Source organism: Ammospiza caudacuta, chromosome Z (genome assembly GCF_027887145.1).
Source record: "Ammospiza caudacuta isolate bAmmCau1 chromosome Z, bAmmCau1.pri, whole genome shotgun sequence".
Taxonomy (NCBI): domain Eukaryota; kingdom Metazoa; phylum Chordata; class Aves; order Passeriformes; family Passerellidae; genus Ammospiza; species Ammospiza caudacuta.
In genome coordinates this window covers 24,050,603-24,066,287 of record NC_080632.1, presented here as the reverse complement: position 1 = coordinate 24,066,287, position 15,685 = coordinate 24,050,603, and the positions used below count along the sequence as shown (strand labels likewise).

The window sequence follows — 15,685 nt, the reverse complement described above, 5'->3', positions numbered from 1 at the left end:
TGAGGGACTGATCAGAGACTGAGTGAGCTGAGCTACAGCCCACCAAGGGACTTTCTGAGTTTGTTATCTCTTTTGGAGCAGCAAGGGGTTTTATTGTTTAATAAACAGTTTTTTTCAACTTTTCTCCAAGGAGGTATTTTCTCCCAGACCGGTTGAGGGAGGGGCTAATTGAATCTGCTTTTCTAGAGGAGCCCCTTTGGGGGTTCTCTCCCAAATTTGCCCTGAACCAGGACAACTGGTTATGCAAGCATAGTGGTACATGGAAAGATAATACTGCTTCTGAGCTCCATTTACCAATAAATAATCAAATACATTTTTTTAATAGAAAAAATACCTTGTCTTATGTAGAACAAACATGTAACCTAACAAATTGTGTAAATCCTAGAGAAAAAAATGTGTTGGACCCTAGAATTCTGCTTAAACAACAGGAATAAAAAAAAGTCACTCTGTTGAAACAGAAGTGTTCCTTCTTTCAAATGTTTATGTTTACTGTCACTTGGATTCCAAGGAAGCTTTCAAATTATCTGGCAAAGGCACCTCAGTTTTCTGCTGGTCAACCATGCACAAAAATAATGAGCTGTCAGAGCTGGAAAAAGGATGGCTACCCAGCCAGGTTGCAAGTGAAGCTGCTAAACCTTGAATTTTAATGGATCCGAGACAAAATGTTCCTGGTAGAAGAAGGATCTTGACAAAATGTAGAGAAAAGGGTCTTAGAGCAGGAAGTTAGAGATTACTTTAATCTGTAGGCATTGGTACTGACTGCCTTTGATCAGGGCAAACATCACAGTTATTTGTCCCAATGGGTTCATCTGTACAAGAAAATTTACTGGTTTTATTGTTGTAATGATGTGACTCTTCTGTTTAATTTTATTATTGAAGAGCTGTGTCTAAATGGAAAACTACTGATACAACTCTCCCTTGTAAATCAGTGTAACTGGAACATTCAGTGAAGTATGGAGCATTAGTAAAGTGTGAAATCATAATCTATGCTTGCTTTCATCAGAAGCTAATATTCTTGCCTTGGTGTAGCCCTGTCTTAATAAGCCCTTATTGACTTCCACCTTTTTGTCTTTGCAACTTCGGTGACAAAACAGTGTATGTCTTTCCTAATCTATTGAGTACAAAACCACTGCTAGCATAATGTGCTTCTCTCAGATGCTGTCTGGTTGTGCTGAGGAGTGTGCCGCTCAGCTGGACCTTCTGTAGTGGCAATATTCTCCAGTAAAGAAGTAGGGAGGTTACATGAAACACTTTCATCGAAGTGATAGCTGCCAATTGCTGCAGTGCCATGGTGATGAGGGACTTGGAGATAGGACATACAAAACTGAGGGTGCACACACTTTAGGTTTCTCTAATTATGTACCATGATGAGCTACTAGAAACTTCACCAAATTTAGCTAAAAACCCTACCTTAGGATGCCCTGATGCCTACATTATATGTCTAATGAAACCGCTCGGGGATAGGACTGTGCTCCACGAGTTGCATCCCCTCACTGTCTCTGAAGAAGCACTGAAAACCTGCATAGGATTTCAGCCTTGGGGGATTAGCATCGTTGCTGTATATGCTGTCGCCCCGCCGAGAAGGGGGACACCGGCCACTAGATGGCACTGTGACACGCACCCCAAGCCCATCGGCGCCGCTGATGTGCAGGAAAAGCAGCGGCGTCACCACCTTCTCCGTGCAACATCACCACACCTGCTGATTAAACATGGAAGAGCAGCTGCTTGGTAATTCAATACCTAGCGCCACATGAGCATCAAGCACAAGTGTTCTGGGAGGGGCTAAATGGTCATCTTCATGTTGGTGTTAATTGGCGAGAAATGTTAACAGAAATTATGTTTCCTCTGACACTGGACACCTTGTACAGATTTGGACTTTGTTTAGTCCTGGTGTTCTAAAAATAATGCCATGACTAAACCCCTCTGCTCAGAACTTGGGGTTTGTGGCACATTTACATCTTTTGGAGACATGCCTCCAATCAGAGTGCTTCACTCATACACCTTCCCAAGCTGGAAAATTTTGGTCCCCTAGAGCTAGCCTTGTTATGACAAATTTCTCTGGTCCCTCTGTAATGAAATGCTGGCTATTGCTGGTTGTTTCTGGGAATATAGATTGAAGGACAAGATGACCTACTCCTGCTTCTTGGAACTCAGGGGAGGACTTGGGCCAAACTGAGGAAGCCAAGCATGCTGTTGCAGATCTGAAAGCGATTTCCTTGCTTTCTGGTAAGCAGGACTGAAAACTTTGCTAAAGAAGGTCAAAGACAGACTTCTTTCTCTCATGCACTGGTTTGTCAAAACTGAGTCATATGGGCCGTCACCACAGTGCAGGGATTTTAAGTGAATAAAGAGATGCTCTGTGTCACTTCAGCCAAGCCACCTTGAGCACTCAGAGTGACTCAGGTGCAGCTGCTTGTTCTTTGTGTATGCACTGAGCTCCCAGGACATGCTACCATTACCCCCTCCCACGGGCATTATGCTAGCTCTGGTACCTCTGTCCACACTTGAAAGAGTTGGGTGACAGGTGTAATGCTGCCATCGCTGTGCTGGTCATGGGCAGTGATCTTATGATGACAGAAAATGTCTTGTGTATTTGGGCTTCTTATTCTTTTGGGTTTGGGTTGTTTTGGGTAGGTCTATTTCATTATTTGCTTTTTTGGTTTTTTGATGTGCCCTGACTACTGTTCAAGTCATCTCTCCAACAGATCCAACTTTAGAAGGCAGAAAAGGGGGAAAAAAAAAAAAGAACTGCTGTACTCCCTCTTCTGCCAAAGCCTGCTTACCAGGATAAGAAGGTGGCAGGTAGATAACCTTCTTTTCTTTCCAGGTGCTTGCACACATCTGCCTCTGTTCTAGCTTGCAGACACACAATGAATATGAGTTTTATTCCCAGTTTTACAGGACAGAGCACGTTATCCCTGTATACAATAGCATATGATGCTCACTGGCTTTTCTCGCTGCCTCTTGCACTAACAGTTTCTCTGCTGCAAAATGAGTCCAAGTGTCTATTTGCAGGTACCTACAGAGCAGGTGTGGAGGGTTCCTGAGCAATGTTCCAGCATTCTGATACCAGTTCAGTGGTACCACAAATCATCTTGCTAATTTGTTTGAGGTCTAACCTGCAAAGATCCTGCATTGAGCTGAAGGCTACAATAAAAGGGAACGTTGAGTATTTACATGGGCAACGGAAAACCAGAAACACCTGGTTTTAGAAACCAATTTTCAGAATATCAATTTTCAAATTATTCCTTAACTGAAAACTTTAAAATTTGTAAAGTGAGAATAGAAAACTGCTTGGCTTCTCACATTCAGAGGAAAATATGTGAGGAGACAGGCAAGACTTAGTTAACTTCTAGAAGGCATGTCTGGATAAAACTCCAAAAGCTGGATGAGACCTGTTTCTCATTTAGTGGTGCCCCAGACATAGCTAAGTTGCATTTGGAACTCAAATTTTCTCCAGTTTCATTGCAGGAAGAAGGAGAAAATGAGGGATGACTGGAAAAGGGCAAGCCAAAATCACTAGTAATAGATCTCTAACAACAGCTAAGAATATTACAGTAAATTATTTCAGTACAGGTGCCTGTTGTAGAACCAGACAGAGGCACCTGGCACACACAGTAATTTTGTGCATTTCAAGAAAAAGCAGTCTTTTCCCTCCAGGTTAACTGTATTGAGTTTCTCACTTCTTTTTTTTAAGTGCTAATACACTGTCAGATACATGCTTGTCTGAGCCATGCAGGCTAAAATTTCTAGGGAGAGAAGAAGAGAATGATGAGATATAACCTGTTTTACTGTAGGATTGCTACTTAGCAGCTATGGCCAAGACAAAACCCACATAAACCTGGTTTTTATATCCCACAATGCCGGCTTTCAGCTGTCACTTTATAGTACAGGCTTTTCCAGCAGAAATTACATATCTTTGAAAACTCCTGGTGTACTGAGAGATGCCCCTTATTACAACATATGCTAGTAGTCTTTGACACTGTGGGAGTTTCAACTTGCTTTCTGTTCCTCAGCACTGTGACTGCAAAGAAGACACAAGCAGCGCAGGCAAATGCCTCCCCAGGCATTGCCATGCTGCACTTAACCTGGATAGTCCTGGAGCTGATTAGATTTTGCAGAGAGTTCTAGAGTGCCCCTTTGCTCACAAGGGTCCTCATGGAAAAGGAGCCAGCCATGAAGGCCTCCTCAAGTCTGAGGCCAATTTTGGAGACTGGCATTGTATCACGTCACCATAGCATCTCACACACCACATGATGTCAGCAAGTGAATTGCAAACTCTAGGCATAAGGTACCAATCTTGAATTGTACTGAAACAGAGGCATACAGATCCAAAGATTAACCACCAAGTTTTGCAAAGAGTAGCTTGTCTCCTCTATGTCAGTATCCAGTGCTTATAAAAATAGGCACAGATCTCCACTCAAAAAGGTCAAAGAGAATCACTCAATTATTTGAATTCCCTTTGAATAAGGGAATTCCTTATGAATCAGTGCAGGTGTGATTAGAAAGAGAGAGGGGATAGGAAGAAAAGGGCTAAAAAAACCCAGAGGGTAATGAAAACTTAGCTCATAGCCTGAACCAGTATTGCAACATGCTTCCGAGAAATACGTGCAAAAAACACATCTGGGCAGCAGAGGAGTTTTTATGGTGATGAGCAGATAATTTTTTAATTGCTTCCTCCTGTTCACAGAAAAAAGGCTTTGTAAGTACACAGGATACATCCCTGATATCTCCTCCTTTTGGGAACAGTGCTTGGGACACTCTGTTTCTCATTCATTCACACGAATTAAGTCAAAATGGCAACATTTGTGGTTATCAAGTAGAGAATTATTGTTTTGTTCAGCGCTAACCTCCAAAGGAACAGCAAAAGTAATTTCAAGAAAGGATAAATTCTTTTTTTCTTTGTCCTCTTCTAGAGCTGGAATTGGGAGAATTTTTAAAAGCTATTTCTATTTCCTAGTGTGCTGTGACTTTAGGTCCTGTAAGAACAGTGTGCCCACTGGAGCTATGCCATTACAAGGGTATGTGGTCAGTTTGGAGTATTTCTGTAAAAGGACAGAATGATTTGATGAATTTTCAGTGTTTGTTTTGACTCAAATTCTTCATAAATTTGAGTTAGAAAAGTCAGAGAGAAGGAGTTAGCTGGGGCACTTTATATCAACATCTGGTATCTTAACTAGCATCAAAAACTGACTACAAAGAAGATGAAAGCTCACAGTAGCGAAGGACCAATCTGGGGTAACCTCTGAATGCAGACTCCGAAATGGAGGAGATAAACAAGGCAATTCCTCATTTTGCTGAAGTCCAGACACACTTGCTGATAGAAGGAAAAGAACAGCAGTATATTAGAATTCTATGCAGTACCTGCACACATATGTCTGGCTGTGTACAGGTTCCCACCAGCTTAACCTCTTAATACCACCTGTCTGACTTGCAAAAGGATTCTGGGATCATGCAAAATCTGTTACAGAGGGCTTGGGAGTGGCAGTGATTTCAGGGTATGTGCCGGTGAATATGGGGATACCACTCATGCCATGATGATTTTCTGCCTTTTCTTTTATAAACCTTTCATGTATCCTCAGTGCTCTTAACATCCATACTTGTAATTCCTTAAATCTGATAATTTAACATAGTCCTGGTATTCTGTTAGGCCAGAACATCCTAAAGGCCTGCAACTGGAGTCCAGAAAGCCCTACGCTATCTTGAGGAATAAAGGTCCTCTCTAAAATACATCCTGTAAACTAGGTTTAAGCCCATCCCAGGAAGAAATTCTTCAGGAAGGGAATATCACGCTATTCATTCAAGCCTCTTATTAGGGCATCTTTACTGGAAATGCTGATTTGCAAAGTTTATAAAATTGTATACACAATCTGTTGGGAGTGTACGTTTCAGCATGCTACATCTTGGTGAAGTGTTGCACCATAAAAATCCTTATTAAATAACGAGATAAAAACCCCTTTATCCCTAACAGCATCTGCCCCTCAATTTTAAGATAAAAAAAAAGAACGCATCACCATCACAGCTCAGGAAAGAAGACAGAAGTGACATTTACTCCTGGACTGTATGTGTGAAAAAAATGAAACTGCTTTTGCAACTGCTGGTTGCCAGTAAATTATGGACATAGCAGCATAGCATTTCCATTGCACATCCTAGTGGTGTCCAGAATTCAAAGTAAGAACTTCTAATAAAAGTTTAAACTGATAATGAGCATTGTGTAGTATATTTAGTTGTGCTTAGCAGAGTATAGCTCTAAGGCCAAGTTGTTTCCATGTGAGGGAAAAAAATCTGCTGAAATTCAAGTCCACTCTTGTCCAGTGAGATGCTTGTATTCCATTGCAAAATCTCCAAATGGGACTCATTAAGCAAAGCCGTCTGATGATCCTGATTCCTACCATTTCACTTGTGCAGTTCCAGTGCTTTGGACACTTCAAGGTGGATCGTGAGACACCACAAGCAGGCCTGGGAACATGAAAAAATTCAGTTATTAAGAACTATTTATGCAGAAATACCATTTCCTACCTAGAATCCTGCCATAGGAATCCCAAGGTCCTTGTGTTTTCTGGACTGTTATCATGGCAAACCAGGCATCCTTGGCACAGAAAGTAAAACAGAAAGTAAGAATAAGTTAAGTTATTTGGGACTTTCCTCATAAATTAGAAAGCAGCAAGACTGTATTTTTCTTAAAAGCTTTATTTACATATGCTGAACACAGCCAGGAAGCAACTCTGTATCATGTTGAACCACTACTGAGCAAAAGGAGGCAGAAAAACAGCAGAAAAGTGCAGTGGAAGGCCCTGACATGTACCAATGTACAAATTTGATATTTGAGTACATATGCATCACAGTTCCATATGCATCTAATGATGAGCAAGCAACTGATGTGAGTTTTATACCATTCTAGTGTTTTTAGTTCCAAGTGTGAGCCTGAACCACCAAACCTGCAAGGAGCTCCTGTGGCGTGCAGTGGGTTGCCCAGCTTTGATACTGACGTGTTCAAGCAAAGTAAAGCGTTCCTCTAATAGATGAAGCCTGTTAGCATAGCAGGCACTGGATATATCAGCACTGAAGCAAGTTAAAAACACAGTCTCAGCGGGCTTTCAGTAGTTTACAAAGGAGCGAATAGTTCTGAGGACATTAATGGCAATTAAGTGTCTCCTAATATAACAGTTTTAACACTCAGGAGTTCTGCTTTAGGATATTACTGTTCAATTCAAAGCTCAGTGATCACTGTCCAGTGGTCAAACTTCTCCTGGTCTGTTCTAGACACCCGTTTTACAATGGCAGAGAAAGGAACTGCATGAGACCACACAACCATTTCTTCCCCTATTTCAGAGGATTTTTATGACTTTCAGATACAATTTTTATCATAGTATTATTATATGCTGGGAAAATCCATCAATTTTTCTGTTTATCACTGTGGCTTATCCAATGGCCTAATTCACTGTGAGAACTGGGTCTCTAGTCCCTTGTCTGGCTCTGACCTTGAATGACTTTGGGTAAGAAAATTTTTGTTTCTCAGCTTGCTTTTATTCATTGGGAAGATACTAATGTTGAATTTTTTTTTTCCCTCATGGCTTTAAAGGAACTATCACCTATGAATTCTTCTGGTGTATGGGAGAGAAAGACCAAGAAACCCAATTATGGCAGGCTTCTTCCTTAGAGGCAGAGAGATTCACCCACTCCAAAACTTCATAAACCTAACTAAAATCTTTCTTTCTCATTCTGCCTGCGGAATAGCAGCATGTGGGTTTGAGAAACAGTATTGTTCAAAACCAGGATAGTATAGGTTATTATCACGATAATGCTAAGAAAATAATATTTTCTACTGGTGGCCATGACCTTGTAAAGGACATTCAAATTCTGTTATGTAGCTCTTTGCACATACAGACAGAGCTGCCACATCCTAATTACTAGTCATTTTACATTTGCAGTATTTGCTGTATTTGCAGAAGAGAAAATCAGCAAAATTCCCATTGAAGGATATAATGCAGGTGCTGCATATAATGCTGCACGTGCAGGCATATTCTAGCATTATTCCAAAAGCACCAAAGCTTTTATCTATACTGTGTCTTGGGTATAGATACAGGCCTTAAGGCAAGAAAACAGGAAGTAATAACAGGATTACAGTTTTAATTTTGGACTTTAAGTCTACAAAGATGGAGAATATGCCACGGAAGAGGCACCATGTGTACTCAAGGGATATCCATCTGAGAAACATTTAATAGAGGAAAGTTTATTGAACTGATTTACCTAAAATGCCGAGAAACAAGATTATTAGATCAAGGACTTCCAAGATTAAGCACAGAGTCTTCCAGGTCCCACTGAAATACCTGGCATGCAGTCTGTATTTTATAAGATGCATGGGAAGAAGCTCCTGTGGAAGGTCACTCTTGTGTAACAAGATAAAACCGAGCACAGTCAACACAGCATTGTAGTGCTCAGAGGGAGGAAAGTTATCTTCAGGAGGAGCCACAGTCTCTCACAGAAATGAAATATCTCTAGCCAGCCAAGTTACTAGCTTGCAAACAAGCTGGGAGAAACAGTTGCCATTTGCATTTAAAATTGTTGGTGACAAAATAAAGCAGAAAAACACATCCTACTAACTGCTCTAGTCTGTGTACTGTTGCTGTGAAAGGCTGGCAGGATAGGTACAGTTTTGTCACCAGAACTAGACTGGTGACAAACACTCCTGAGACATGCTTTCATAGTTTGGTAGTGAGTATTATGAAGCTGCAAAGTGCTCCTCAGGTTCTTGTCATCTGTGGTGTACTTCTTGCAACCTTTTTGCATGGTCATTGACTGTCTTTCTGTTTTCATAAGCAGTGAAGTCATTGGCTCCCATCAAAATGGTCCTCAAAATTATCCTCTACACCTTATAGAATTCACAGGTATTGCTTGCTGCCACTGGAAATGCCCACAACCAACTGGAATTTTAGACTTTTAGATCCAAGCTATCTTTTCAGTAGGCACTGTTTATGAAACTGCACATAACTAAAGGAAAGCTGGAAGTGAACCAGTTGCTCAGAAACCAGGAACACCTTTGTACCAGGAACAAAGAGTGCACATGCATGTACTGTGTCAAGCAGAGGCTGTATAATGCAACCAGCATGGGAGTGAGGTGGTGCCAGGAACAAGGTTGGCACTTCCTCCTTTCAACACCTTCTGGTTCACTCCTACCTTTCTGAGCACCTCGATACTTAAGCTGCACTGCTGTGGACCCTCACGGCCTTTGAAACAGACTGAGAAGACTTTTCACCAACATAAATGTTTAAGAATTTTGCATCTGAGGCAAACATATGGGAGCTGTGGTGTAAGACAGTGGAGAAGATAGAGGTGTTGGATTGGGAAAGGGAAAAGATGAAGGAATGCCATGAGCACAGTAGATGGAAAACTTTGAGAAAACGAAAGCAGGTGGGAGAAGGTAAAAAAGATGGTGCTATTATCATGAATGGAATCTAGGGAAAGGCCAGGAAGTCACAGTAAGAAAGGCAAAAAGAAAATGCATGAAATATATGCCCTGTGCATTTGAACCAGGGAAGGAACATGGCTCTGTTGCAGATCTCTCACTCGTTTCAAGACTGGCCCACTTCCATGAAGGGGTAGGAAGACAACAATGACAGGATGAAAAGTCCTTGGGGTGTGGACAGACCAAGACACTTGTCTGGAGTACAGGGTCTTGAGGAGAAGCCATATGAGAAGTGGCTGAGGTCCCTTGATCTGTTCAGCCTGGAGGAGACTGAGGGGAGACCTCGCTGCAGTCTACAACTTCCTCGTGAGGGGAAGAGGAGGGGCAGACACTGATCTATTATCTATGATGAGCAGTGCCAAGAGCCGAAGGCACAGCATGAAGTTGTGTCAGGGGAGGTTTAGGCTGGACATTAAAAAGAGGTTCTTAACCCAGAGGGTGGTTGGGCACTGGAATGGGCTCTCCAAGGAAGTGATCACAACACCAAGCCAGAAAGAGTTCAAGAAGCATTCAAATACGCTCTCTGGCACATGTTGTCATTCATGGGGCTAGTCCTATGCAGGGCCAGGAGTTTGATTTCATGATCTTTTTGAGTCCCTTCTAGTTCAAGTCAAGCTATTCTGTGATTCTGCGAGTGGGACAACACATGGCACACTGTGGGCATCCTTTCCACAGAGCTGGAGTTTAACTGAAGGACACTTCTGGCAGTCCTCTGAAGGCCAGACAAAAGCAGAACCTGGAAAAAACAAAACAAAAAAACCCAAAAAACCAAACCAAAACAAAAACCACAAAACCCCCCACAAAACAAAACAAACAAACAAACAAAAAAAAAAAAAAACCCAAGAAAAAAACCCAAACCACGAAAGAAAGACTCCAGCCTTGTGGCTGGAGTCGCAGCTCCCCAAATCTGGCAGAATGAGTAACGCGATCAGTGACAGAACGCCGGCTCAGGGCACGCAGTTCTCTGCCGCTCTTTCTCCGCTCCTTTTACATGAAAAAAGCTGATTAATGCGTGTCCTTTGGGTCAGGCCGGTGCTGGGTTCCGTTACCTCGACCGCCTCCTTGCCCCGGGCGGAGCCCGCCCTGGCCCGGCAGCCCGTGCGGGAGGGCCGCCGCCCTGTCGGGGAGTTTCCTCTTCCTCCAGCAGCGCGGCCGGGGCGGGAGGAGGAAGGGGAAGGGGCAGGGGCCGGGGCCGGGAAGGCTCCAGCGCGGCCGCCGCCGTCGCTGGTGCGGCAGGGGCGGAGCGGCGCGGGAGGCGGCGCCAGCGGCCGGCGGGGCCCGGAGTCACCGTGTCACGGCGCCCGGGAAGCCGTTGCCGCCGGATCCGCCCCCCGCAGGGCGAGCGAGGAGGCAGGAGGAGGAGGAGAAGGAGGAGGAGGGAGGCCGGCTCCTCGCCGCCTCTAGTGTTTTCGCCCCCTTCCCGGCCCAGCCCCGGCCCCTCTCCTCTCGCAGCGGGGCGGCGGCGGGGGGCGAGGCCGCAGCGGCGCCCGAGCTGCCCGCGGGAGCCCCGAGACAGGCCTGGGCCACCGTCTCTGGACTAGGATGTCCCGACATGAAGGTGAGCGGCGCGGGGCGCCCAGGCCGCTCCTGGCGGCGGCGGTGGGGCCCGGCCCGGCGGCCTTGGGGGCCGATCATCATCATGGCGCCGCCGGGAGCGGGGCCCGGGGCCCGGCGGCGGAAGGAAGGAGAGGCCCGGGCGGGCGGGCCGCGCTCTGCAGTGTCATAGCGGGGGAGGCCGGTACGGCCCGTTCGCCGCGCGGCCTCCGCCGGGCGGGGCCGGGCCGCAGGTACGGCCGGTGGGGGGGTCGAGCCGCCCCGCTCCTCCGCCCGAAGGACGGGCGGAGCGAGGTGCGGCGTCCCCGGCGGGCCCGGCCGCCGTGGGTGGGCGGTGGCGCGGGGCGGCCCTGCCGACGTGTCGGCCGCGGCCGGTCCCGCCGGGCTCCCCGCTCCAGGGCCCCCCTGGGTGCCAGAGAAGCGGGGCCCGGGGCAGAAGTGTGCGGGCAGTTTGCCTGGCCCTGACGAGGGGTGGGTTGTGTTCTGGCGGCCCCGTGGTCTGCCCGTTTTCCCTCGGTTTTGCCTTGCGGCCGAGAAGGCCGGTGCTAGTGTAGTAGTGGCATGTTTGAGGCCGCCGGAGAAACGTGTTCTCTGTGTGCTGCTTGTCTCTGGTCCCGTTGTGTTTACCGCCGTGCAGGAGTTCAGTGGATAGTTAGTCAGAAGGAGCAGGGTGGAGGGAGAGATGAAAGCTAAGAAAGGAATTTCTGCAGGAAAAAGATGGGAGTATGAAACCAGGAGAGAAAGTTGCTCGGCTTTTCCGTGCTTGTTTACCAGTGGGTAAAGTGTTTGAACTAGTATTTTATAAAACCAAGGCTTGTCGTCTGAAAAGATAACTTTCTGCCATGTTACGAACATGATACAGTATTGCCTTAATTTTCTCTTCTCTAATTTATAATTTCTACATTTTATCTAATCTTAAAACATTTTCACAGAAACATTATAGGAGAATTCGATATTTGTGGCTCATACTACTGGCTTCTAGTTGGTGGCTTGATTTTAGGCAGGGCTTTTGGTGTATGTTGCAGTATTTTGCAGACTTCTTGTTTGTGCAAGTACGTGTGCATCTTTATCAAAGAACTGTCTTCCCTGAATCAACTAACTTTTTTTGGTTGTTTACTTGTTAAAGCTTACTAAGGCTGCTGCTTTTTCTCCCCTTCCTCCCCCTGCCTTCATGTTTTCCCAGGAGGGTGGAGATAGACTTTTTTTAGTAAAAGATGCAGTTTTTAACTGAAATTAAATGATTGATCACAAAGTTGCTATTGGTGGTGGTGTAGTAGGATTATGCAGTCTGCAAGTATCTGCTCTTATGCATGTATCCATAATACTCTCTTTAACATACAGTAGTGGAATACAGGCTTTTCTGACTTGAACAGGTTAAAATTATGCGAGTTTTATCATAGTTATAAGTGATATCATATGTTGTTCTTTAGTGATTTTCAGTGATAACTGCATGATTTTCAGTGATAACTGCATGGACTATTATAAGAAGCAGTGATATGTGTGAAAAAGACATTCCATCCCTTTCTTTTTGTTAAAATAGAATTTGAAACTAGGTTTTCTTGTGTGTTTCTTATGGGGACTATAGCATGAATTTTCCTTTCAGTTGTAAAGTGTTTGTGGCAGGGAAAATTACATTTCCTGTCTTTGATATTTGTTGGTGTTTGTAAAAGAGTGACTGTGTATGAAATTTGGCTTAATAGTCTCTTTCCAAAGCAGATTCTTTTAGACACACCTAGTTAGGAAAAAAAGAGATAATTCCCTAATTAATTACCTAATTGGTCAGCGAGTGTGAGTTTTGAATCCTGGACGTGGACTTCTCAGGTGTGTGTGTGAACAAACAACGCATTCCTGAAACCATGAGAACACTGTGAGATTTCAAATGACATCTACCACTGTATCCTTGTGATTTTTTTTTTTTTTTAAAGCTAGTCTGTCTCTTAATTTCTCAGTGATTCTCCTCTTACTTCACACTTCAGGTATGTTCTTTAAGGCAACTTTAGTTACAGGAATAGAATAACACATATTAGTGTGGGAGGGATGGCTTCCCAGCTTTATGGAGAAGAGGTTTGGGGGCTTGATTTTGGTAGAACTCTGGAAATCCACAGAAATTATATACTCAAAAAGAAAGGTGATTCTTGCTTCAGAACTGTGCAAGGTTATTCACAGCTGACAGTTTTTGATCCAGTATGACTAGTCTGGAGATGGCTGTCTTGGAAGAGTATGGGGAAAAGCAAGTTTTAATCATGTTTATGTTAATTTCTTTCTCTTTTTTTAAAATGGTCTGTACACAAAGTTACAAACAAGATTTATTGATATTTCTTGGCAGAATCGGGATGCTGTACCAGTTTGATGGTGGAAACATAAGTATTTGAGTGTGTAAATGCTGGAGAAGTTAGAATTCTAAAAGCTTGGGACTTAAGTAGGCTGTAAAGCATCTGAGGGAGATTTACTTTCCATTGGGCTTTCTTGACTGCCTCTTTGAGATAATAATCTTTACAAAACATTTGTTTGGGGTATTTTGGTTATTTGGCTTTGTTGTTGCTTTTTAAAAAGTGAGATTTTGTTATCCTTTACAAAAAGTTTCACCACAGCCTGCCTTTTCACTGTGCTCTCATTTCGCATATGAGGTCCAGACTTCTGTTCCTCCCAAATCCAGGAAAATGGACACCAACTAGCATTTGAGTTGGTGTTGCTTCTTTTAATGTGTTTATTCAGTGTTCAAGAGACTTCCTTGGTAATACTGTCAGGAGTTAAGTACTTAGCTCTCGGCATTGCTAGGCTCTTCTAATTTTTCAAAACCATTTTTGTTCTGTGATTTGGTGCTAAGAGGCTAGCCTTTGGTTTTGTAGAATGACACCTGAGGTCATTCCCTGGTCTTGGTATTCATATTGTTCCCCTTTATAGGAGCAATATGCTGTGTTTCTCTGGGTTAACCCCTCTGCGGGGGAATAGGTGATGGTGTAATATTTGGCAGCCTACAAGGAACAGGTAGGTAATTTTGTTTTTTTACACTGTGGAAAATTTATGAAGAGATATTTTGCTTCTTGCAGGTTCTGTCTTTTTGTGAACATGTGGCAGTGATTCTCTTATTTGGCAGTAGACACCACCCAGGACAGCAGAAAAATCGCAAATTGCGACTTCCAACAATATCATTACAGGACCATTTTTGCAACTTGTTTTATGGAACTAGGTCGCAGCAGCATTAACTGGCCTGGGTTCAAATTCCCTACAGCTGGCATCTCCAGAGGGCTCCCAGTTCCATATCACCTGCATCACTTTGTTCTCCATCTCTCATGCTCTTTGCCTCACTCCCAGACCCAATTCCATCCTGTTCTGCTTCTTCTCACTAAAGGAGGTAGTCTTTAAGCTTCAAGGGGCTATCAGCAATGCAGGTTCTGGGTTTTTTTGCAGGTTCCCATTTGTCAGTACTTCTTACAAAATCAGCAGGTAATCCTAGTCCCAAGTGAAGTAAATTGTGAATGGATGGTGGTAACACAGTAGGGAGGGAGAACAGTGACTGTCAGGAACCACGTGGCCTTTCTGAATATTCTTCTCTGGCTTTGAGATCTTTTTAGGGCAGGGAGCCAGTGTTTCTGTTCTCCTTTTCTTTGTATACATAAATGTGTTGCTTAGAGATATCAAAATCAAGTGCTTATTTGTATTGGAAGAGTAAATAAGTAAATTTTTTTAAGGAAATGCATGTAACTTCATTTTTGAAATTCAAGAAATTTGAATATATACCAACCACATGAAAACCATTAGTACAAGGGTAATGTTAGTTCCAGTCCTCTGGCTATACAGTGAAAAGATTGGGAGTCTGGGTTGATGATGTTTTCTGTAAGGTTGCAATATAAAACATAAAACTTAATCTGAAACAAACTTTTTGAAAATATTAATAGCAAGAGAAATTTCTGCCCTTTGTAGTGATGCAATCACTGTGTCATACTTGAACTGCAGAAGAATACTACAAACTCCAGTGCTCAACCAGTTGGTACATAACTTAATACTTCATATGGTGTCGGTTAGAAAGGTGCCACACAAAATGCAGAATTAATATATTTTTGCATGTAAAACTTCTAATTCAGTTAACAAGACTACATCTTTTTCATACAAAGTACCCAAGGTACAGTGTTGGTGAAGAGTAGCGTGTAGTAATGAAATGTGCCTCAGTCAGACTAGTTACAACTTGCTGCCTTCCAGTGCTTACTTTGCTTGCATCTCCTCCAAACAAGGAGTTTGCTGTATTTCACAATACAGAATAAGCATAAATTCTTTCATATGTTGCTGCCATTGTGATCTCTTTTGTAGAACATAAGTCTAGATTAAGTTGTGCATATAACATAAAACGGTTAGATTTTTTTGAATTTGCAGTAATATTTGAGTCTTTCGAAGCATTTTCTGACTGCATATGCAAAGTGTTTCATACTCTTGTTCGTTTTACTCTGTGGAAGCATATTAATGCATCTAATTACAGATGTAGTGCAGTATCTGAAAATGAGTTAGTGTGACAATTTGACTAGCAAGAGCCCTGTTTAGGCACAAAAATGTTAACATTAAATGTAAACGGCTGCAAATGTGATTGGAAATATTTGAACACAGTAATTTGCTTTGTTATTAAACTTATTTGATTACAATAGAAAAGTGAATCATCATTTAATGATAAAA

General features: G+C 43.2%; 1 protein-coding gene across 1 annotated transcript in view; it reads left to right on the top strand.

Annotated features, from left to right (window-relative positions):
* The first annotated feature begins 10,474 nt into the window (after window positions 1–10,474).
* KCMF1 (potassium channel modulatory factor 1) overlaps window positions 10,475–15,685 on the top strand; it is a 51,041-nt gene continuing 45,830 nt past the window's right edge. The window contains 1 exon segment of the mRNA XM_058823787.1: window positions 10,475–11,024. Coding sequence (XP_058679770.1) covers window positions 10,475–11,024 — 550 coding nt within the window.